This window comes from Dendropsophus ebraccatus, chromosome 4, assembly GCF_027789765.1.
Source record: "Dendropsophus ebraccatus isolate aDenEbr1 chromosome 4, aDenEbr1.pat, whole genome shotgun sequence".
In the NCBI taxonomy this organism is placed as follows: domain Eukaryota; kingdom Metazoa; phylum Chordata; class Amphibia; order Anura; family Hylidae; genus Dendropsophus; species Dendropsophus ebraccatus.
In genome coordinates, this window is record NC_091457.1 from 99,204,865 (window position 1) to 99,227,701 (window position 22,837).

The 22,837-nt window shown below is 44.7% G+C and overlaps 1 protein-coding gene across 2 annotated transcripts; it reads left to right on the plus strand.

The window, feature by feature from the left end:
- Positions 1 to 59: 59 nt before the first annotated feature.
- On the plus strand, positions 60 to 21,378 carry RFWD3 (ring finger and WD repeat domain 3). 2 transcript variants are annotated; one of them, XR_011362609.1, is made up of 14 exons: positions 60 to 212; positions 2,496 to 2,853; positions 2,938 to 3,158; positions 4,978 to 5,093; positions 5,303 to 5,497; positions 5,930 to 6,021; positions 6,959 to 7,073; positions 7,454 to 7,682; positions 8,943 to 9,093; positions 9,179 to 9,355; positions 9,483 to 9,912; positions 11,225 to 11,385; positions 20,891 to 21,071; positions 21,330 to 21,378. XR_011362609.1 is itself a non-coding variant. In XM_069966350.1 (12 exons), the coding sequence occupies exons 2-12, from the start codon at positions 2,504 to 2,506 to the stop codon at positions 11,366 to 11,368; spliced, it is 2,220 nt and encodes a 739-aa protein (XP_069822451.1). In that variant the 5' UTR covers positions 60 to 212; positions 2,496 to 2,503; the 3' UTR covers positions 11,369 to 11,674. The 2 variants fall into 2 exon arrangements, 1 of the variants encoding a protein (XP_069822451.1); XM_069966350.1 differs by lacking the exons at positions 20,891 to 21,071; positions 21,330 to 21,378 and having other exon boundaries at positions 11,225 to 11,674.
- Positions 21,379 to 22,837: the final 1,459 nt, after the last annotated feature.

The window sequence follows — 22,837 nt, forward strand, 5'->3', positions numbered from 1 at the left end:
ATCTTCCAGCCAATTACTAAGCTGAAAGCTCATTTCCTGCTGGTGTCATGGTAACAGGCCCTCCTAGCGAGGAGTGGTGGAGAGATTCTCCAATAGCTTTGTACCGGGAGGAGCAGGCGGAGCACTGGCGGTTGGCGGGGAGAATGATCTGAGGAATCGGGAGATTTAGTGGACGGCTTACCGGCCTAGGTTCCATTGTAGTCAGGCCTCCGGTAGGTTACCGATGATGGTATGGACCGCTGCAATGAGTAGCGAGTCATTTGAAATGGTATCAACCACTGACACCCCCCCCCCCCCCCCCCCCCCCAATGCCGCAGTGGTATGGCTCTCCCCTGGATTATAGCTTTTGATTCGGCGTGTTCCATTTTTTACTGAGGGGGAGTGGTAGTATATAATGTTCGTTTCCCATTAATAAGCAAAAAAGTGTGGACTGTACCATAGCAGCAGGAGAAGAGGGGAAGATCCCGGTTTACATAAGTAGGTTATGTCACGTGACCAATTCCTAAATGCCCCTATGTAGTGGCAGCACTCGTGTCCCAGCCATACCAGACCTTGATGGAGTATTACTGGCGGCATGTCATCTCTCCTATGTCATGTATCACCAGTATATGTCATCTCTCCTATAGGATGTGTATATTACCAGTATATGTCATCTCTCCTATGGGATGTGTATATTACCAGTATATGTCATCTCTCCTATGGGATGTGTATATTACCAGTATATGTCATCTCTCCTATGGGATGTGTATCACCAGTATATATGTCATCTCTCCTATGGGATGTGTATCACCAGTATATGTGTCACCTCTCCTATGGGATGTGTATCACCAGTATATGTCATCTCTCCTATGGGATGTGTATCACCAGTATATGTGTCACCTCTCCTATGGGATGTGTATCACCAGTATATGTGTCACCTCTCCTATGGGATGTGTATCACCAGTATATGTGTCATCTCTCCTATGGGATGTGTATCACCAGTATGTGTGTCATCTCTCCTATGGGATGTGTATCACCAGTATGTGTGTCATCTCTCCTATGGGATGTGTATCACCAGTATATGTGTCATCTCTCCTATGGGATGTGTATCACCAGTATATGTGTCATTTCTCCTATGGGATGTGTATCACCAGTATATGTGTCATCTCTCCTATGGGATGTGTATCACCAGTATATGTGTCATCTCTCCTATGGGATGTGTATCACCAGTATATGTGTCACCTCTCCTATGGGATGTGTATCACCAGTATATGTGTCACCTCTCCTATGGGATGTGTATCACCAGTATATGTGTCACCTCTCCTATGGGATGTGTATCACCAGTATATGTGTCACCTCTCCTATGGGATGTGTATCACCAGTATATGTGTCATCTCTCCTATGGGATGTGTATCACCAGTATATGTGTCATCTCTCCTATGGGATGTGTATCACCAGTATATGTGTCATCTCTCCTATGGGATGTGTATCACCAGTATATGTGTCACCTCTCCTATGGGATGTGTATCACCAGTATATGTGTCACCTCTCCTATGGGATGTGTATCACCAGTATATGTGTCACCTCTCCTATGGGATGTGTATCACCAGTATATGTGTCACCTCTCCTATGGGATGTGTATCACCAGTATATGTGTCACCTCTCCTATGGGATGTGTATCACCAGTATATGTGTCACCTCTCCTATGGGATGTGTATCACCAGTATATGTGTCACCTCTCCTATGGGATGTGTATCACCAGTATATGTGTCACCTCTCCTATGGGATGTGTATCACCAGTATATGTGTCACCTCTCCTATGGGATGTGTATCACCAGTATATGTGTCATCTCTCCTATGGGATGTGTATCACCAGTATATGTGTCATCTCTCCTATGGGATGTGTATCACCAGTATATGTGTCATCTCTCCTATGGGATGTGTATCACCAGTATATGTGTCATCTCTCCTATGGGATGTGTATCACCAGTATATGTGTCATCTCTCCTATGGGATGTGTATCACCAGTATATGTGTCATCTCTCCTATGGGATGTGTATCACCAGTATATGTGTCATGTCTCCTATGGGATGTGTATCACCAGTATATGTGTCATCTCTCCTAAAGTGGCAATTTTAGGTGCTGGCTCCAATAAATTGATGTGTGTGGCAGCTTCAGGCCATTGCTGCCTCATCTCAGAGCACCATATATTTTTTTTTTATTAGTTTTGAGCTGCGGATACTTTCAGGTTGTCCTTCAGAGTCTGCGGGGTATTGGCTGCTGCAAGCCAGGGACAACCACAAGACCTGTAGTTTTGTAATGTTAGTAATCTCCTTACCCAGTTGTCCAGACATCACAATTTGTTAAAGTTTCTCAGCACCCCTTAACAGGTGCCATTGCAATGTGGCACAGCTATGTGATGCAGTAACATTATGACCCCTACCCAGAATATATCAGTTATACTGCTGCTACGTGTCTGTTTTCATCTTGTTTTTATACTCCTATTTTTATTTTAGACCTAAAAATGGCACAGGAGGAAATGGATGTGGACCTTAGTGCAAACATCCTTCCAGAGCATCCGATGTTTTCTCGTATTGCCCTTAATCCTTCTCTAGTTTTCGGCAACATTCCATTAGAAAGAACATCAAATCCAAGCAATGAGGCAAGTAGTCAAGAGAGTGGAGCAGGACGCTTTATCCCCATATACTCTCCAGTGCAGTCTCACACCTCCAGTGCACTGCACATGCTCCAGGGAGCGTTGGATCAGCTCCGCCAGGCAGCAGAGCATCGATCATCCTCACAGCAGATTCGGAGCCGCAGGGTGAATGCCAGGAGCCGCCAGCGGGGCTCATCGCAGCGTGCTAGTGGTATGCGGTAGGTCACTGTACTGCTGGCTGTCTGTGGTTCATGTTTCTATTCATCAGCCATGTGGCCCTTACTGCTGTTTTATGTCTTCAGGCGAAACCAAGCATTTGAGAACCTCTTTCAACTGAATGGAAACATAAGAGCGTCTATGCCTGTACAAGAAAGAAATGAGGTTTGGCAGCCAGCACCTCCATTGGATGAGGGTGACAGCTCTGATGACACTGTGGAACTGAGTGACGATGATGATGGTGGCAGCTCTACAGAAGTAGAAGAGGGAGCAAATCGCACAAGGGCAGCCCAGCCAGCTGAGCCAGGTGCTTACTAGCAGTGTCACCCATTCTTCAATGGAGTACAAAGGGCTACCAGACAAAAAGCTGAATGCAGCAGACTTTTGAAAATGTGTCTTTTAAAGAGTACCTGTCTGACAAAAAACCCAAAACTTTTCACATATCACACTCTGACCAATAAGTAGAATGAGCGGGAAGATGACCATGCCGCTGTGTTCTCCCCTTTCTGTGCCCATGACCTTGAAGGACCCCATAAACGTACATTGAAAGTCCATTTAGGTCACCTGACACAAAGAGTGAATGTGCCGCGTGTGGACTTTTCCCGGCTCTTTCTTATGATCGTTTCCTGTCTCAATACTCAGACGCTCACTCTTCTTGTTTTGCTTTTAAAATTTAACCCCTAGACGACCCTGGACACAAATGTACGTCCTGGAAACCTGTTACCAGACGACCCAGGACGGACATTTACGTCCTGGGTCGGTAAGGTGCAATGAAGCGTGCTTCGGAGCGGAGCAAGCTTCATAGCGGGTGGGGGCCGGCTGCCTCACTGTTAATGATAGGCTGCAGCCTGTCATTAACCCCTTAAAGCGACTCTGTACCCACAAGCTGACCCCCCCCCAAAACCACTTGTACCTTCAGATAGCTGCTTTTAATCCAAGATCTGTCCTGCGGTCCGTTTGGCAGGTGATGCAGTTATTGTCCTAAAAAAAAACTTTTAAACTTGCAGCCCATGCCAAACGGGAGTATGTGTGCCCTAACTTTGCACCACCCCTCCGTCCCTTCTCCCCACCCTCTTCATCATTAGGAATGCTCCAGGCAGATTGCCTCCTATTCCCCACCTGTGGCAGCCCGGCACATGGGCTGGATCGTTAAAGGGGTTGGCCACATTATAGTAAAATTGCTCAGTGTACATTATTAGTAAGTGTACTTACTGTATATACTGACAGCAGCTCCCTGTGTACCTCACAGAGCTAATATCAATCTCCCCTGCTCCAGGCTGTGCTGCTCTGCACTGTGGTGTTTTGGTCCATAGGATTGCCTACATGGAGGAGCATGTGACCATGCCCCGCCCCCCAGTGTCCACTACTGAGCCTGTATATGTCTATGGAGGACACAGTGGACAGGGCATGGTCACATGCTTCTCCATGTCGCCCATTTTATGGACTGAAACAAAACAGAGCAGGGCAGCCCAGCCTGGCGAAGGGGAGTGTGATTTTAGCTTTATGAGGTAAATAGGGAGCTGCTGTCAGTGTATATACAGTGAGTACACTTACTAATACTTTGTACTGACCTATTTTACTATAAAGTGGCCAACCCCTTTTAGGACCTGTGCAGTGTTCAGCATGTAGAAAATGTTCCAGTGACATTCCTAATGATGAAAAGGGTGGGGAGGAGGGACGGAGGGGTGGTAAAAAGTTAGGGCACAGATACTCCAGTTTGGCACAGGCTTCAAATTTAAAAGTATTTTTTTAGGACAATAACTGCATCACCTGCCAAATGGACCAGAGGACAGATCTTGGATTAAAAGCAGCTATCCGAAGGCACAAGTGGTTTAGGGGGGACAAATTGTGGGTACAGAGTTGCTTTAAACGCTGCGATCGTGGCGCGACCGCGGCTTTTAAGTGTAAGTGACAGAAGCAGCTCCTGTCACTTACCGATTGGGACCCCCGCAGAGATGGCTGGCCAAATGAGCTAACAATTACTCCACAGCAGACTGCTCAGTTCTGACAAGTTAAAAAATCATTGGCGATCAGCAGCACAAAGTCCTGGTATCTTGCATGTAGGCTTAGCAAACTATACTATGCACACTTCTAGAGGATCATTTTTTTTATTTTGTTTCCTTTAGCCCCTGAAGAACTTCATATAAACCTTGTTGCGGCCACATCAGACACCCCAGAGAGATCTGACCCTACTGCTGAAAATCAGACTACATCATCTGAGACTGCACAGCCGAGCAAACAGGTCAGTAACTGTAGCAGCGGCCAGACTTCTTTAATTCTCAGAAAAAAACAAGGTGCTTAGAAAATGCTTTGTTTACATGTATGCCACTCACATCCAGACCGGCAGTAATCTACTTTTACCATTGTCTAGCACATCCAGAGCTTTTGTCCTGCATTAGCACCACTGCAAACTAAGAAAACCCTTAATAATCATGTCATCTTTCCTCACAGCCATCCCCAGTAAAGCCTGTGACATCCACAACCCCTCCTACAGCAGAAGAAGATGAAGGTGACACCTGTGCCATCTGCTTTGAGTCTTGGACCAATGCTGGTCAGCACCGTCTCTCGGCTTTGCGCTGTGGACATTTGTTTGGTTTTACTTGTATTGATCGTTGGCTGAAAGGAGGAGCAGCAAAGTGCCCACAGGTCAGTGCTTGTATGTTCCGGGTCATCAGCTTCCATCATGGGGGTCCTTCTGTTGGCACTTCTGAACATTACTGATATTGCCTGAGCATGAAACCTTGACTGTCCCGGAAACATTATATGATTTTCACTGACATCAGCTGGGGATATGTATAAATGCTAGGTCCTCCAGGAAGAAGTCGTCTTTACAGCAGCTTTCTGTTTCTATGCAGCCCTAAATCAAAAGGGCCTGTAAGGAGACAACCAATTAAGGGCAGATCTCTGGATTGGCACTGCCTGTGACAAGAAGGACTAGATGTTATCCATCATGGATGCCTGTTCACTATTGGTGTTTTCACTTGAAATTCCTTGTGGTTTTGCGGTGCATGTATCTTGGAATGAGCTCTGACAATATGCAAAGAAATGTATGGATTGTTTCTGTTTTCTAACCCCTAGTGCAACAAAAAGGCAAAACGTTCTGACATCGTCGTGCTTTATGCTCGCACACTGAAGGCTTTAGACACCAGTGAGCAGGAACGCATGAAAAGGTAAAAACCACAGTTCAATATGTAAATATTGTCCTCTGATGGCAAATGCCTGTTGTATGTATTCTACATAAACAATGGGGTATATTATGTCTTTTAGTTCTGTCACATCAAAAGCTGCGCTCACACTGGTTTACCTTCAATGCAATTCAATGCAAAACTTTGCCTGGGTAAAAAAAAAATAACTTAAAAAAAAAAAACCTTGCTACACCTGTTGTATAAAAGTTTAAATCCTAATTGGTGACCAAGTACATATATGCAATGTTTCAACCACTTAAGGTACTATTACACAGGGCAATGAAGGCCTGATAATAACTGTAAACGAGCACCGATCTGCTGGTCCTTGCAGCCCTTGCCTAACTTTATACATTACCTGTCCATGCTGCAGGGCTTCTCTTGCGGTCTTCTTCCAGGGTCCCGCGCGCTCCAGCTTTAGAGCGGCCTGTCAGCTGAGACAGGCCGCTCTGAAGCTGCAGCACGCGTGCCCGACAATTATAGGTTCAAACGTATATCAATGATCGTTGTTATTGGCTGATCGTTGTATTTATTACACATAGCGATAATCGGCCGAATCGATCATTGTTCCGTGTAATCGTACCCTTAGGGTCTTTGTCAAGCATTTGGGGTTTGGGTTTTCAGATCAATCTTTGGAGCAAAGAGAAGCACACTCAAAGTAGCACAGTCACAGAAGGGCAAATGAGGCTGCCAGGAGGGGCCAATTTACATAAGGACAGTATCTACAGATTCAGGATGAGGAGCTCTTTTATAATGTGCTTAGTTTACATGGTAAAATCACGCTGATTGATCTGTTACAACAGGGTTGTTAGTGTTTTTATGACCCAAATCATGTCATTTTTACAGGGTGTTGAATATTAGAAATTACTATTGGCATCAGCACTCCGGAACAACTTGATTTTTATACTTTAAATTTCCCTTGCAGCTCTCTAGAGATGGAGCAGTCGCTGCGCAGAAAAGCAGAGCTGGAGTCTGCGCAGTGCCGGCTTCAGGTCCAGGTTTTAACAGATGAGTGCGGGAAGCTTCGCAAGCAAGTTCAGGTGAGAATAGTGGTGTAACAAGTTGTTTGCTGTGTGGCTGTATTCACATTTATTGGTGGTGTGGGTTTTGGACACTTTACCTCCATCATTCAGATGTACTATTATTGTGAACAACACAGCTAGTTACTATTAGGCTTTTGGAACCCTATCCACTGTAAGTGAACCACAGCTGCCGATCGTAGACTCTTACCCAATATCTTACTGATGCAGTGGTCTTCAGCTTGGTCTTCTGACTCATTGATGAGCAGCTTCTAGTTTCCAAGAGGACTACAGTCCCCAACATGTCTTTATCATCTAGGGAATGTTTGGGGTTGTAGTTTGCCCAGAGGAGGGCAATAACAATAAAGTCTCTGACTCCTAATCATCTTTCTCTGTGGCAGGAGTTAAAGACGCTGATCACCCAGTATGGAACTAGCTCTTCCCAGCCATCATCCAGCTCTCGGGCTGGCACATCCAGTTCCTTGTCTTCCAGTCAAGGACAGCACAAATACAATTTTGAAAAAGCCATCCTGATCAACCAAGGAGGGAACTGCCGTGTGATGGCATACTGCGAGCGGCTCAGCTGTCTTGTGGTATCTCAGCCTTCATCTCATACCACACTTGTTCCAGGTAAGGCATTTCTAAGTCACTTTCAGACATGGACAAATAGTCATGGCAGCATCTGATCACTGCAATCCCCACCTTCTGCTTTGCCTGACATTTACTTTTTATTTGTCCTGTTTTGAAATACATATGACTTTTTCATTAATTTTTTTTTCAACTTTATAACCGTAATCCTATAATCTTAATGATTGCCGTAAAATTGCATTTTAGCGGTAATTAAGAGGTAAATACCAGGATGCAAATGGGTTACTGAAGTGTATGGCAGGTCCACAGCTGTATGTAAGGTTTGAAATGCAAAAAGGTAGAACAAGTATCTGGTCACTATGACAATATCAGTTATTAAAGGGGTAGTGCACCAAAAATAAATTTCTTTCAAATAAACTGGTGCCATAAAGTGTCAGAGATTTGTAATTTACTTCTATTAAAAAATCTTAAGTCTTCCAGTACTTATCAGCTGCTGTGTGTCCAGCAGGAAGTGGTGTTTTCTTTCCTGTCTGACATAGTTCTCTCTGCTTCCACCTCTGTCCATGTCAGGAACTGTCCAGAGCAGCAGCAAATCCCTATAGAAAACCTCTCCTGCTCTCCAAACTGGAAATAATACAACTTCCTGCTGGGCATACAGCAGCTGATAAGTACTGGAAGGCTTGAGATTTTTTAATAGAAGTAAATTACAAATCTCTGGCACTTCATGGCGGCAGTTGATTTGAAAGAAAAAGTTTTTGGGTGAACTACCCCTTTAATCTTCTGGCGGCTTATATTATAATAGGTAGAGTGAATCTGTCAGTTGCATGTCATGTTCCAAACTGCTGACACTGTTGGATAGCTGTTAGGTCAAGGAGACACATGGCACCTTTCATACATCCAACTGTGCTACCATAATGTATTAAAATGCTTTTATTCTCTTTTGCAGAATGTCACAGGCTTTTCCAAGCTCCGGAATTGCTGCAAGCTGAAATGCCTCCTCGCTTCTCCTCCCACACTATCATCTGGAAGCTGAGCAGGATCAGGGATGGGAGGGAGGAGACATTCCAGTTTGAAGCAATTGTGTCAAAGCCACTTTGACACATTGTACCAAAGAATAAAAGCATTGCCCTAACAGCTATGTAACAGTGTCAGCAGTCTGGAACCTGAACTGCAGCTGACAGATTCACTTATAAGTTTTTGGATAGTGATGGTGTATATATTGAGAATTTAAGTTTCCTTTGCTTTCTGGCCAAATAGAACTTGGAGTTGGAGAGCTCAGAATCTCACTGTTTCTCTTTGCAGGTTGTGGGATCAAGAAACTGAGTGCAGCCAATATGAAAAGCAGCCAGTATGTTCCCATTCATTCCAAGCAAATCAGGGGCCTGGCCTTCAGTAACCGCACGGATGGGCTGCTGCTCTCTGCTGCCCTCGATAATACGGTAAAACTGACCAGGTGAGACTTCTGCCTGTACATCAAGAAATGCTTAGGTCCTGTATGTTGGATTTTACTTAAATCTACGTGACTCTTCTCTCTCCAGCCTGCTGACCAACACTGTGGTGCAAACCTATAACACTGGCCGTCCAGTGTGGAGCTGCTGCTGGTGTTCTGATGATAACAACTATGTGTACGCTGGTCTTATCAATGGATCTGTGCTTGTCTATGACCTGAGAGATACCAGCCAGTATGTGAAGGAGCTGGTGCCACTAGGCGCTCGGTACGTGTTATATCAGTGCATGTTGTGGGTGCAGAATAAAAACTTGTCTGTGGAATGTATCAGGAATGGGACTGGAAGCAATAAAGGGCTACATAATGAATATCAGTCTGCTGTTACTGTATTTCAGATGTCCAGTGGTGTCCCTCTCTTATGTCCCCCGAGCTGCTTCTGAGGTCTTCCCTTGTGGAGGCGTGCTGGCTGGCACCTTGGAGGGTGCATGCTTTTGGCAGATGAGTGATGCGCAATATAAGCCTCACCTTCTACCCTTAGAGCCTGGAGGCTGCACAGACATCCAAACAGAGAGCAGTACACGACACTGCCTGGTGACTTACCGCCCTGGTAAGACTCACAATTACCTGCGCTGTGTGATGATGGAGCTTACCAGCTCACGTCTGACTGACCCAGAAGATGAATACACCTGTTCCTGCTGTCCAGTCCAGACCTTCAACGCTGGGCCCACTTGTAAACTGCTGACCAAAAATGCCATATTCCAGAGCCCAGATCGAGATGGCAGCATCCTTGTGTGTGCAGGAGACGAGTCATCCAACTCTGCTATGGTAAGGTCTGGTGCCTTCAAAATACTAGGGAAATCTTACCATCTGCAAACACTTCTGCAAAAGTCCTCATAAGATTAGTGCCCTGCAAAGATCTGCTACAATTACCCTATAATGTGGTATTCCAGCCTTCCTCTTGTGTCAAGAGTTTTTTGGCCCTCTGGCTCCTGCGTGTAAGGACCCTATTACACCAACAGATCATCTGACAGGTTTCTTGAGCCAAAGCCAGGAATGGATTATAAACAGAGAACATGTAATAAAGGAAAGACTGAGAGTTCTCCTCTTTTCAAATTCATTCCTGGCTTTGCCTAAAAAAAAAAAATCTGTCAAATAATCTGTTGGTGTAATAAGGCCCTAATACAAGAGGTAGCACATTTTTTATTGGGAGAAACCTAATGAGTCAATCTGCTGAACAAATCTCTGATGCGCTCTGTGGAGTTCATCTGATTTACTCCATTGCTACTGTGCATGTCTAGCATTTATCATATTCACCTCTATAGCATGGTATTTAGGTGGTTGGACCAAGAGCTTACTGTGTAACTGTTAAATAGGTACTCCCGAGACTGTTTACAAATATTTTTTTGTTTTGTTAACACATTGTTTTGATAAAGTTACATTACTTTGTAATATAACTTAATTTAAAAAAAAAGTCATTTTTTTTTTTTAATTTATATATGTTCTTCTGGTACCTGCCATTAGTATAGGGCAACATGGCCCCTCTGTTAAGAATATACAGTACATGGGGCGGGTGGCATCCTGCTCTGCATAGAGCTGCTCGTCAGCACTAGAACAAAGATGGAGATCAGGAACTGTCCTGCTTAGGCCTCAACACCTCCCTACACAAACGGTGGTGGCAGCAGAGGGGCTGTGTCGCCCCTTACTGCTGTCAGGCACCGGAAGAACATTAAAAAAAATTATAGTTTTTTTTCATTTAAATAAAGTTTTATATTACTATGTAATATAAAACTTTATTTAATCAATATGCTGGCAAAGTAAATAAAATTCAACAGTCTCTGGTGTACCCCTTTAATTTACCTGATCACATCTGCTTTTGTTGTTTTTCTGACTTGATTGTGGCATTAAAAGCGAAGACATACATTTTTTTCAGAGTATGCAATTTAGTGTCAGGTCTTTCAGTAAACCAGAGTCAAATTTCAGTTTGGCAGATACTTATATATTGGTACAGTAAGGTATGATAGTGTATATAAAGAAATAATCAGCATGGAGTATGTACAGTATATTGTTCCTCTTTTATGGCATTAGCAGTGACTATTGTGGATAAGCTCATTCTTATTTTGCTTTCCTCCTGTCACAGCTCTGGCACTCGGGCAGTGGCTCCCTCATCCAGAAACTCCAGGCTGACCAGGCTGTACTGGACATCTGCCCAATGGAGGTGAATCAGAGCAGCCTGTTGGCCACATTGACAGAGAAGATGGTGAAAATCTACAAATGGGAGTGAACCACTGATGCCACCATGTGAGCGGAACCGTTGTCTGTGTTGTTATTCATGTACATTGTCAAGTTCTTGTACATATTTTTTGTTACTGTACAGATTTCTCTTGTATCTTTTCATTTCCTCTTAGAATAAAGGGTTGTTTTAATGGTTTGATGAATGTTCATACTGTAAAAAAAAAAAAGCTAGACTTACCATAAATCCAGGTTCGTTCTCCTGAAGTCTTGTGCTGGTTGAAAATAAGAGACTAAACACATGAAGTCTGACGTGTACAGAGTGCCAATGCGTTCATAAATCAAATGAATGCCTTCTCTGTTAGCGGTCAAATGACCTGTGAAACACTGTTCTTTGAGTAAAAAGTCAGAACACCGTGCCGCTTTTTCCATGATAAATAAAAAAAAAAATTAAAAAAAATTAATGTAAGTTGAAAACTTGCTTTATATCAAATTTACAGTTGATTTAGGTTTAGGTCTTCCTTGTGTAAATATCAGTTAGTAATATTTTATGCTCTGCCATCTGAATGTAATCTCTCCTCCCTTCCTTTTGTCATCATTATCAGCAGCACTTCAACTAATTCTGCAGCACTTTGCATAGTTTGTCAATTATGGTCCCTGTCCCCATTAGGGCTCACAATCTATATTCACCTATCTGTATGTTTTGGGTTTGGAAGGAAACCCACGTGAATACAAAGAGAATATGCAAATCTTTGCAGATGTTGTCCTTGGTGGGATTTGAACCCAGGACCCCAGTGCTGTTAACCACTAAACACCATCCTTCCCTGCATAACTGCTTTCTTGCAGTGAACTGGTAACAAGCAGAGATCCTGTTAACTGTTCTTGAAAATTGTAAGGAATTGTAACACTAAAGGACAAATGTATCATTGGGGCATGACATGTATCATAACTTATACCAGAAATCTACAGGATTTGATTTCAGACTATTCCTGTGGGAATGCGGGACTTGTTTCCCCACACTGCAGTAAAAAAAAATAAATATATATGTATGTTTTAGCAGTAGATAATGCGACCCCTTTCTTGCTGTGCTGCTGCTATTTCTTTCACTTCTGCTCATCATAGTACCTTGCAAAACCAGTGTATCAGTAACCCGTTTTCCCCTCCCCTTGCCATCTATAGTAGTGTACTGTTAAATCATCCCCCAGCACAGTGCCAGCCTGTGCAGTCCAGTGCACTTTTACCAGCACGGTCATGGCATAGGAGTAAGTGCTGTGTAGGGATGGGCAAGACAAAGGAAAGGAGGTTCCTGTGTGAGTACTACAAGCAAACAGCACAGCTTTGGCCTGCACCCTGAAATGGAGAGAATGAGAAAAAGCTGTGTACCATGGAAGGGGACTCTGAGGAGCCCAATAACAGCAATGAGGACATGAATATCACTTTGTTCCCACTCCTAAGGAATAATCTAACACAATCAGGTTTTTAAAAATATTGTGAAATGACAGGCATGCTTTAACCCCTTAACGACATAGGGCGTATATTTACGCCCTGATGCCTTTAGGGACGTTCAGAGCGGGGCCGCGTCGGTCCCGGGTGCCGATTGTAGCCCGGGACCGCAGGTATTAGCGGGCACGGTCCGATCGCCTTGCCCGCTAATACAGTAATCAGATGCAGCTGTCAAAGTTGACAGCTGCATCCGATTACCGGACGCAGCGTCATCCCTGGTGTCTAGTGGGGAGATCGCTCCTCCGGGATGTTATCCCGGAGGAGCGATCTCAGTTACTGAAGCCGGCCGAGGACTGCTCCAAGATGGCGCCGTCCCCGGCTCGGCACTCGTTTGCTTCTGGCTGCAGCAGCCGGAAGTAAACGAGTGCCTATCTCATGGATCTCTGCAGCATATCTATGCTGCAGAGATCTCTATGAGAGATCAAAGCACTTATACTAGAAGTCCCCTAGGGGGGGCTTCTAGTATAAGTGTAAAAGTAAAAAAAAAAGTGTTGTTAATAGTAAAAAGCCCCCTCCCCTAATAAAAGTCTGAATCACCCCCCTTTTCCCAGGTTATTAATAAAAGTAAACAAATAAATAAACATGTTTGCTATCGCCGCGTGCGTAATCGCCTGAACTATTAACCCCTTAAGGACAGAGCCTGAAATGGCCTTAATGACAGAGACAAATTTTATGAATATGACCAGTGTCACTTTAGTCATTAATAACTTTGGGATGCTTTTACCTATCCGGCTGATTCTGAGATTGTTTTCTCGTGACATATTGTACTTTACATTTCTGGTAAATTGGAGTCGATAATCAAAACAAATCTTTATGAAAAAAACCCAAATAATGTGAAAAAATGTGAAAAACTGCATTTTTCCAACTTTGAAACTTTTTTGCGTATACAGAAAGTGGTTATACCACAAATTATATATTAAATAGCATTAGCAACATGTCTACTTTATGTTGGCGGCATTTATTAAACGATCTTTAATTTTTTTTAGACAATAGGAAGCTTAAAACATTAGCAGCAAATTTCCAAATTTTCAGTAAAATTTCAAAATCAGATATTTTTAGGGACCTGTTCAGGTTTAAAGTGTATTTGAGGGGCCTGTATGTTAGAAAGCCCCACAAAGCACCCCATTTCAGAAACTGCACCCCCCACACTCTGCAAAAGCATATCCAGAAAGTCTTTTAACCCTTTAGGGGAGTCACAGAAATAAAAGCTAAGTGTGTAAGAAATTTGAAAATTTTAATTTTCTGTGCAGAGATTTTATTGTAATCCAATATTTTTCATAATTATAAACCTATTACCAGAGAAATGCACCCAAATAATTATTGCCCCGTTTCTGCAGTTTATAGAAATACCCCATATGTGGCCCTATTGCGCTATTTGACGCAACCACAAGCCTCAGATACAAAGGAGCGCCTAGTGAATTTCAACGCCTCCGTTATATTTGGTCATTTCTGACTGTACCACTTCAGGTTGGCAGAGGCTCTGGGGTGCCAAAACCTAAAAAACACCCCTAAAGGGACACCATTTAGAAAACTACACCCCTCAAGGAATGTAACAAGGGGTGCGGTGAGCATTTGGACCACACAGGTGCTTCACAGATTTTCCGAACAATATGGCGTGAAAAAAGAAAAATTTATTTTTTACACTAAAACGTTGTTCTAGCCTTCAATTTTTCATTTTCTTAAAGGGATAAGAGGAAAAAAAAGACACAAAATGTGTAGCGCAGTTTCTCCCGAGTACGGAAATACCCCACATGTGGCGATAAAGTGCCAAGGGGGCGCAGGACGAGCCTCCAAAGGGAAGGAGCGCCAATTGGCTTTTGGAAGCTGAATTTCACTGGAAAGGATTTCAAGGGCCATGTCGCATTTACAGAGCCCTCGTGCTGCCAAGACACTGGAAACCCCCCACAAGTGACCCCATTCTGGAAACTACACCCCTCAAGGAATCTAACAAGGGGCACAGTGAGCATATGGACCCCACTGGTGACGGGCACAAATGTGGAACAATGTGACGTAAAAGTAAAAAATTTCATTTTTTCACTTTCATGGCACAAATGTGCCCGTCATCAAGGGGTCCATATCCTCACTGCACCCCTTGTTAGATTCCTTAAGGGGTGCAGTTTCCAGAATGGGGTCACTTGTGGGGGGTTTCCAGTGTTTTGGCAGCACGAGGGCTCTGTAAATGCGACATGGCGTTCATCATCCATTCTAGCCAAATCCAACCTCCAAAATCCAAATGGCGCTCCTTCCCTTTGGAGGCTTGCCCTGCGCCCACATGGTGCTTTATGTCCACATGTGGGGTATTTACGGACTCGGGGGAAATTGCTCTACACATATTGTGTGTTTTTTTTCTCTTTTAACCCCTTGTGAAAATGATAAATTCAAGGCTAAACCAACATTATAGTGTAAAAAATGTAATATTTCATTTCACGCCACATTGTTCCACATTTGTGCCCGTCACCAGTGGGGTCCATATGCTCACTACACCCCTTGTTACATTCCTTGAGGGGTGTAGTTTCCATAATGGGGTCACTTGTGGGGGGGTTCAACTGTCTTGGCAACACAGAGGCCTTTTGAATGCAACATGGCCCCTTAAAATCCATTCCATCCAAATCCAGCCTTCAAAAACGAAATGGCGCTCCTTCCCTTCGGAGGCTTACCCTGCACCCGAATGGCGCTTTATGTACACAAGTGGGGTATTTCCGTACTCAGGGGAAATTGCTCTACACATTTAGTGGTTTTTTTTATCTTTTAGCCCCTTGTGAAAATGAAAAAATCATGACAAGATTAATGATTTAGAGTAAAAATTTTACAAAAATTACACTAAATGTTGGTCTAGCCTTGATTTTTTCCATTTCCACAAGGGGTTAAAAAAGAAAATTAACACAAAACGTGTAGGGTAGTTTCCCCTGATTACGAAAATACCCCATATGTGGGCATAATGTGCCATATGGGCACAGGGCAAGCCACCAAAGGGACAGAGCGCCATTTAGAGGCTGGAATGGAGGATGGAGGCCATGTCGCAATTACAAAGCTCCTGTGCTGCCAGGTCAGTAGATACCCCCGACAAGTGACCCCATTCTGGAAACTACACCCCATAAGGAATCTAACAAGGGGTGCAGTGAGCATATGGACCCCACTGGTGACAGGCACTTACGTAGAACATGTGCCGAGAAAATAAAAAATACCATTTTTTCATTTTCACGTCCCAAATGTGGCCGTCACTTGGGGGCTATATTCCCGCTGCCCCCCTTGTTAGATTCCTTATCGGGTGTAGTTTCCAGAATGGGGTCACTTGTGGGGGGTTTCTACTGTCCTGGCCGCACAGAGGCTTTGTAATTGCATCATGGCATCCTCTAATGGGAATGGCGGCCATACCTATTTAGCTGGGAAAAAGGGACAATTCTAATTTATTTGGGGGTATTAGGCCAATTATTAGTTTATAAGGTTGGAAATGACAGGTGTCCATCAAATTCAACCTGTGTTGATCCAGATGAAGGCAAAAAACCCTCGTGAGGCAGACGACAGTAGCCTCATCAATGGGAAAAATTTCTTCCCGACTCCATAATGGCGATCAGAATAATCCCCGGACCAACGTGACCCCTGAAATAGGAATAAGGGACAGAATTTAGATAATGTAGAACCCCAGTGACGTGTGGTGCGCCTTGGAGCGATCCAGTATGCAGAGGCCGGGGGATCAGGACAGGCGTCACACTGGAAATGGTGTCCTTCCTGATCCCCCTGTTACGCCACACTCTGCACTTCTTCTGGGGTCTCCCTTTCTCCAGTGTGGGGGACGTCACCTGGAAAATGTTGTCCTGGTGCGATACGGGGTCCCTCATATCCAGAAGCGCTGGGTCCGCTCCATGGCTGCTAAATATTAGGGCTCTATTACTACTTCTGATATGTTCGGATCGTGCCGCAAGCTACAGTAGCTCGGGCAGCGAGGGACCGGAAGAGGGGGTGCTGGTATAAATGTTATCCCCGTACAGGTGGTGGTAACCTTTATCCAGCAGTGGGAAGATCAGTTCCCGGACGATCTTCCCACTTGTTCCGAGGATGGGGGGGGAGGGGGCATCTGGGGCTGGATTCGGGTGTTCCTTCCTACATACACTCTAAGGGTACATGCACACTGCGGAATCGCGACAGATAACCCTTCGTGCATTCCGCAGTTGGCACCCGCCGGCGGACTGATGCAGGCGCACGTCTCCGTCCGTGTCATAGACTCCATTCTATGCACGGGCGGATTCCGCTCTCCGTCCAACGTGTTCATTCTTTGGATGGACGACGGAATCCGCCCGTGCATAACATGGAGTCTATGACACGGATGGAGACGCGCGCCTCCATCAGTCCGCCGGCGGGTGCCAGCTGCGGAATGCACAAAGGGTTATCCTTCGCCATTCCGCAGTGTGCATGTACCCTAAATCTGTAAGTGTACCCTGAGGTACTCTCACAGAGTTTGTAGAATTTCACACCATACCGTCATCTCTTATTGGGACGGTACTGGCGGAAAAGACGTGTCTGGGGGGCAGCGTACGCTACGCTACCCCCAGACACGTCACTGGATGATGAGGATGAATGGAGGAAAGAACGATCCCCCCCATTCATCCTCACTGGCTGTTTCGGTGTCGGAGGCAATAATAACGTATCCCTCTGACACCGAAAACACCCTGGGGGCCATCTTTATATGGGGACTAGTATATGGGGTATGTAGTGGTGTAGTGTCAAACTTTATTCAATGTAGTGTGGTGTAATGTAGTGTTTTTTACGTGTTTTTTTTACAGTAAGTATAAAAAAAAATCTACGCCAACAAAGGAGTTGCTGATAAATGCCGCACTTATGTGCGGCACTTATAAGCAGACCGTGGCAGTAGAATATAGAAAAAAAACACCCTACGCCAAAAAGGAGGAGTTGCTGATTAGCAGCGCACTTTCGTGCGATGCTAATCAACACTCAGCGGCGATAGGGTGCGGAAAATAGAAAAAAAAAAATTGGGGAAAAAAAAAAACACTTTTTCTATATTCTGAATATCCCTGTAGCTGCTGATAAGTGTATTACACATATCAGCCGCTAGGGGGCAGCAGAGCGCAAAATCCGGAAAATGACGAGGCTGGAGCCGAAAATAGCCGAAAGAAGACGACGAGGACCGCCGGAAAGACCCGAAGACCGAACGGAATGACGGAGGACGCCGCGAACCCGGAAGCCGCCGATCAGGAGCCCGGGACAGGTGAGTAATGTACAAATACCTGCTCTGGACCCCTCGGCTACCTAGCTGAGGGGTCCAGGGCAGGTATTTACTATTTTGTGGGACTCTGATCGCCGTGCCACCGGCCCGATCGCCGTGAACGTGCCGAGAAGCTATGATGGCCTGCTATGATTTATAGCAGGCCATCTTCCCCGACCGCTGTGTGTGAACACGCAGCGATCGGGGAAACATCGGGCGTAAATTTACGCCCTGATGCGCTAAGTACCAGGGCGTAAGTTTACGCCCGATGTCGTTAAGGGGTTAATCATATTCCTGATCTCGCACGGTAAACGGCGTGAGCGCAAAAAAATACCAAAGTGCAAAATTGCGCATTTTTGGTCGCATCAAATCCAGAAAAAATTTAATAAGCGATCAAAAAGTCGTATATGCGCAATCAAGGTACCGATAGAAAGAACACATCATGGCGCAAAAAATGACACCTTACACAGCCCCATAGACCAAAGGATAAAAGCGCTATAATCCTGGGAATGGAGCAATTTTAAGTGACGTATATTTGTTGACAATGGTTTGAATTTTTTACAGGCCATCAGATACAATATAAGTTATACATGTTACATATCGTTTTAATCGTAACGACTTGAGGAACATGCATAACAAGTCAGTTTTACCCCAGGGTGAATGGCGTAAAAACACATTTCCCCCAAATAAACAAACTGCGTTGTTTTTTTTCAATTTCACCACACTTTTGATTTTTTTTTCTGGTTTCGTAGTGTACTTTATGCAAAAATTCAGCCTGTCATTGCAAAGTACAATTAGTGACGCAAAAAATAAGGGCTCATGCGGGTTTCTAGGTGGAAAAATGCAAGTGCTATGGCCTTTTAAGGAAAAAACCAAAACGCAAAAATCGAAATTGGCTCTGTCCTTAAGGGGTTAAAGTGTAACTGTCATGTTTTTTTTATTGCAGAAATCAGTAGTATAAGCGATTTTAAGAAACTCTGTAATAGGTTTCATCAGCAAAAAAAGCCTCTTTCTGTACTCAAGAAGCAATCTCCCAGCCTCCCCCCCTGACTTCTTATCTGTGCATTATCAGGCAAACATGTCTTCATTACAGAGAAGCCAGTGAAGACGGGTTCTGCTCTCTCCATTGTAAGCCTATGAAGGGGGGAGGGGCTGAGGGAGCAGGAAGAGGTGACATGAAGGTCAGCTGTTTGTAGACTCTCTGGGCACCTAAAACACTAAATTCAGGTGTCAGAAAGGTCAGTGCTTATCTATGAATTTACTGAGAGAAGATTGCAGGGTGTTGTGCTTTGCAGGACTGCTCCGCGCTCAGTCACTCCTAACAGCCCCTCCCCTCTCCATAGCCACATAATGGAGACAGAAATCCTGCTTCTTTTGAAGGGAGAGGGGAGGCTGGGAGATTGCTTTTTCAGTCCAGAAGGAAACTCTTTTAGTACATAAAACCTATTGCAGAGTTTCTTAACCCCTTAACGACTTAGGGCGTATATTTACGCCCTGATGCAGTTAGGGACGATCAGAGCGGGGCCGCTTGTAGCCCGGGACCGCAGGTATTAGCGGGCACGGTCCGATCGCCATGCCCGCTAATACAGTAATCAGATGCAGCTGTCAAAGTTGACAGCTGCATCCGATTACCGAACGCAGCGTCATCCCTGGTGTCTAGTGGGGAGATCGCTCCTCCGGGATGTTATCCCAGAGGAGCGATCTCCGTTACTGAAGCCCGCCGGGGACTGCTCCAAGATGGCGCCGTCCCCGGCTCGGCACTCGTTTACTTCCGGCTGCAGCAGCCGGAAGTAAACGAGTGCCTATCTCATGGATCTCTGCAGCATATCTATGCTGCAGAGATCTCTATGAGAGATCAAAGCAATTATACTAGAAGCCCCCCTAGGGGACTTCTAGTATAAGTGTAAAAGTAAAAAAAAAAGTGTTGTTAATAGTAAAAAGCCCCCTCCCCTAATAAAAGTCTGAATCACCCCCCTTTTCCCAGGTTATTAATAAAAGTAAACAAATAAATAAATAAATAAACATGTTTGCTATCGCCGCGTGCGTAATCGCCTGAACTATTAATTAATCACATTCCTGATCTCGCACGGTAAACGGCGTCAGCGCAAAAAAAATCCCAAAGTGCAAAATTGCGCATTTTTGGTCGCATCAAATCCAGAAAAATTGTAATAAGAAGCGATCAAAAAGTCGTATATGCGCAATCAAGGTACCAATAGAAAGAACACATCATGGCGCAAAAAATGACACCTGACACAGCCCCATAGACCAAAGGATAAAAGCGCTATAAGCCTGGGAATGGAGCGATTTTAAGTGACGTATATTTGTTGACAATGGTTTGAATTTTTTACAGGCCATCAGATACAATATAAGTTATACATGTTACATATCGTTTTAATCGTAACGACTTGAACATGCATAACAAGTCAGTTTTACCCCAGGGCGAATGGCGTAAAAACACATTTCCCCCAAATAAACAAAATGCGTTTTTTTTTTTCAGTTTCACCACACTTTGAATTTTTTTCTGGTTTCGCAGTGTACTTTATACAAAAATTCAGCCTGTCATTGCAAAGTACAATTAGTGACGCAAAAATAAGGGTTCAGGTGGGTTTCTAGGTGGAAAAATGCAAGTGCTATGGCCTTTTAAGCACAAGGAGGAAAAAACAAAACGCAAAAATCGAAATTGGCTCTGTCCTTAAGGGGTTAAAATCGCTTGTACTGTTGTTATTTAATGTTTTCAGAAAAATGACCCTGAAATGACAGTTACGCTTTAAGTTAAAGGAGTTGGCTTCTTTATGGTAAAGTTGTTCAGCTCCCTGTGTAAATCATATGACCTTGCCCCTTCCTCTGCAGAACTGTATTACGTGTAGCATTAAGTGCTGGAGTATCAAGAGGCTATATCTACACCTTCAAATGACAGCAGAGCTTCTAAAATGTTGGCAAAAGGTGATGGAGCTGTGGGGCAGAGGTCAACCTCCTGACAAAATGCTTAACCTGTAGTCCCCTAGATCTCGATTCTCCCCATGGATGTATGGTAAGTAATTAGTGGAGCATAAAGCTTAGGTAGGGTGATAGATGTGAGGGAGAAATATATGTGCGCAATGGGGAGCCAGTGTAGTGACTGGCACTGGAGGGGGAGGCATTTGGTATATGTGCGCAATGGGGAGCCAGTGTAGTGACTGGCACTGGAGGGGGAGGCATTTGGTGTAGTATTGCTGGACAGGGAAATAAGCCTGGCTGCTGCATTAAGAGGGCTGTCCAGGGTAAACTCATTTTTGATATTGCATTATAGAAGTTGTGAAGAAGAGGACATTGGCGAACAGCAGGTGGCCAGGGAATTGGCAGCTGCAGCCGAACAGGGAGGGTAAGTATACAGATCTGCCTAGCAGCCCCGGCAGTATCATAGATAAGCAGTTTACAAACCTCTTTAGGGTACAAACACACAGGGCACTGCAGATCCATTGCCTGTAGTTTCTATGAGACATACTCCCAGCGGCATTAACATCCTGCTGCGGTTATGTAAGGAGGCCGCCCTGTTAACCCCCTGCTGGCCGGAGCATACTTAACCTGCTCCATGCTCTGGAGATTCCCAGCTGGATGTCCCGCTCAGCCGATCAGCCAACCGAAGCCAAGCAGAGCGTGGAGCAGGTACAGCATGCTTGGGGCGAACTTACATACTCGCAGTAGGATGTTAATCCCGCTGCGAGTATGTCATCTCATAGAAACTACAGACAATGGATCCGCAGTGGATTTAGCTGCAAATGTGTGTTTGTACCCTTAAGGATAGACTGGAGAAGGGAAGGCCGATTTTAGTAAAATTTGTTAATTAGCATACAGATGGTGCTGAAAGCTAAACTTGCTGATAGTTTGTTTAATGGAGAAAGTGTAGGCTAAGAAAAGTAGAGAACCCAGGACTGATCTCTGAGGAACTTTAAAGACAACGAGGTGGAGCCAGCAAATGATACTCTAAAGCAGTGCTTCTCAAACTGTGAGGCGCCCCCTAGTTGTTGGTGAGGCCCAGCTGAGGAGCCAGTTTTTACAAAAGTGACTATGATCTGCACAGTCCTTTTGCAGTTTCCAAAAATATCCATTTTAGCAACATTATTAACTTATTTTGTGCTTGCTTTATTAGTATATAGAGCTTGGGAGACGGGTGTAAGGTAGCCCTAGCATTATTTTTAGCTTTTAAGTGGACTTTCACCACAGATAGTGAGGCACAGGTACTCTCTTGGTCAGTCTGGTGAGGCCCAGGCATTGCCTTGGTCTGTTGGGTGAGGCTCCAGTAGAAAAAGTTTGAGAAGCACTGCACTAGAGGACCTGTCCGAGAGGTAGGAGAAAAGCAGGAAAGAGTAGAGTCCTTGAGGTCCATAGAGGGGTGCATATTGAGGAGGAGCTGGTGGTTAGAGATGAGCGAACTTTTCAAAAGTTTGTTCAGACCGGACTTGCAGATTTTTTCGGAAAGTTCGGTTCGACTGAATTTTGGATTTCTTCAGATTTCACAGTTTAACCCCTTAGCGTCCCGTGACGTACCTGGTACGTCATGTTGACGCTGGGGGAGTTCAGAGAGGGGTCCCTCCGGGACCCCGCTCTGAACGGCACCGCTCAGCCGGGCAGTGCCTCTATTACCGGTTGCGGGTCCCGTTGCCGTGCCGGCTAATTAAGCACTTGTGCACAGTGCTTTACACTTTACATCCCTTGTGTCTAGTGGGTCGGATCTCCCCCCCCCCCCCCCTCTCGCGATCGCATCCGAGCCACTAGACACGAGGGATGTGAAGTGTAAAGCACATGTTTGATAGCTGC

Coding starts and splice junctions, on each gene's coding strand:
- RFWD3 (XM_069966350.1), top strand. CDS start 2,504: ATGGCACAGGAGGAAATGGATGTGGACCTTAGTGCAAACATCCTTCCA. Junction 6,022..6,958: donor GAGCAGGAACGCATGAAAAG/GTAAAAACCACA, acceptor TTTCCCTTGCAG/CTCTCTAGAGATGGAGCAGT. Junction 9,913..11,224: donor AGTCATCCAACTCTGCTATG/GTAAGGTCTGGT, acceptor CTCCTGTCACAG/CTCTGGCACTCGGGCAGTGG.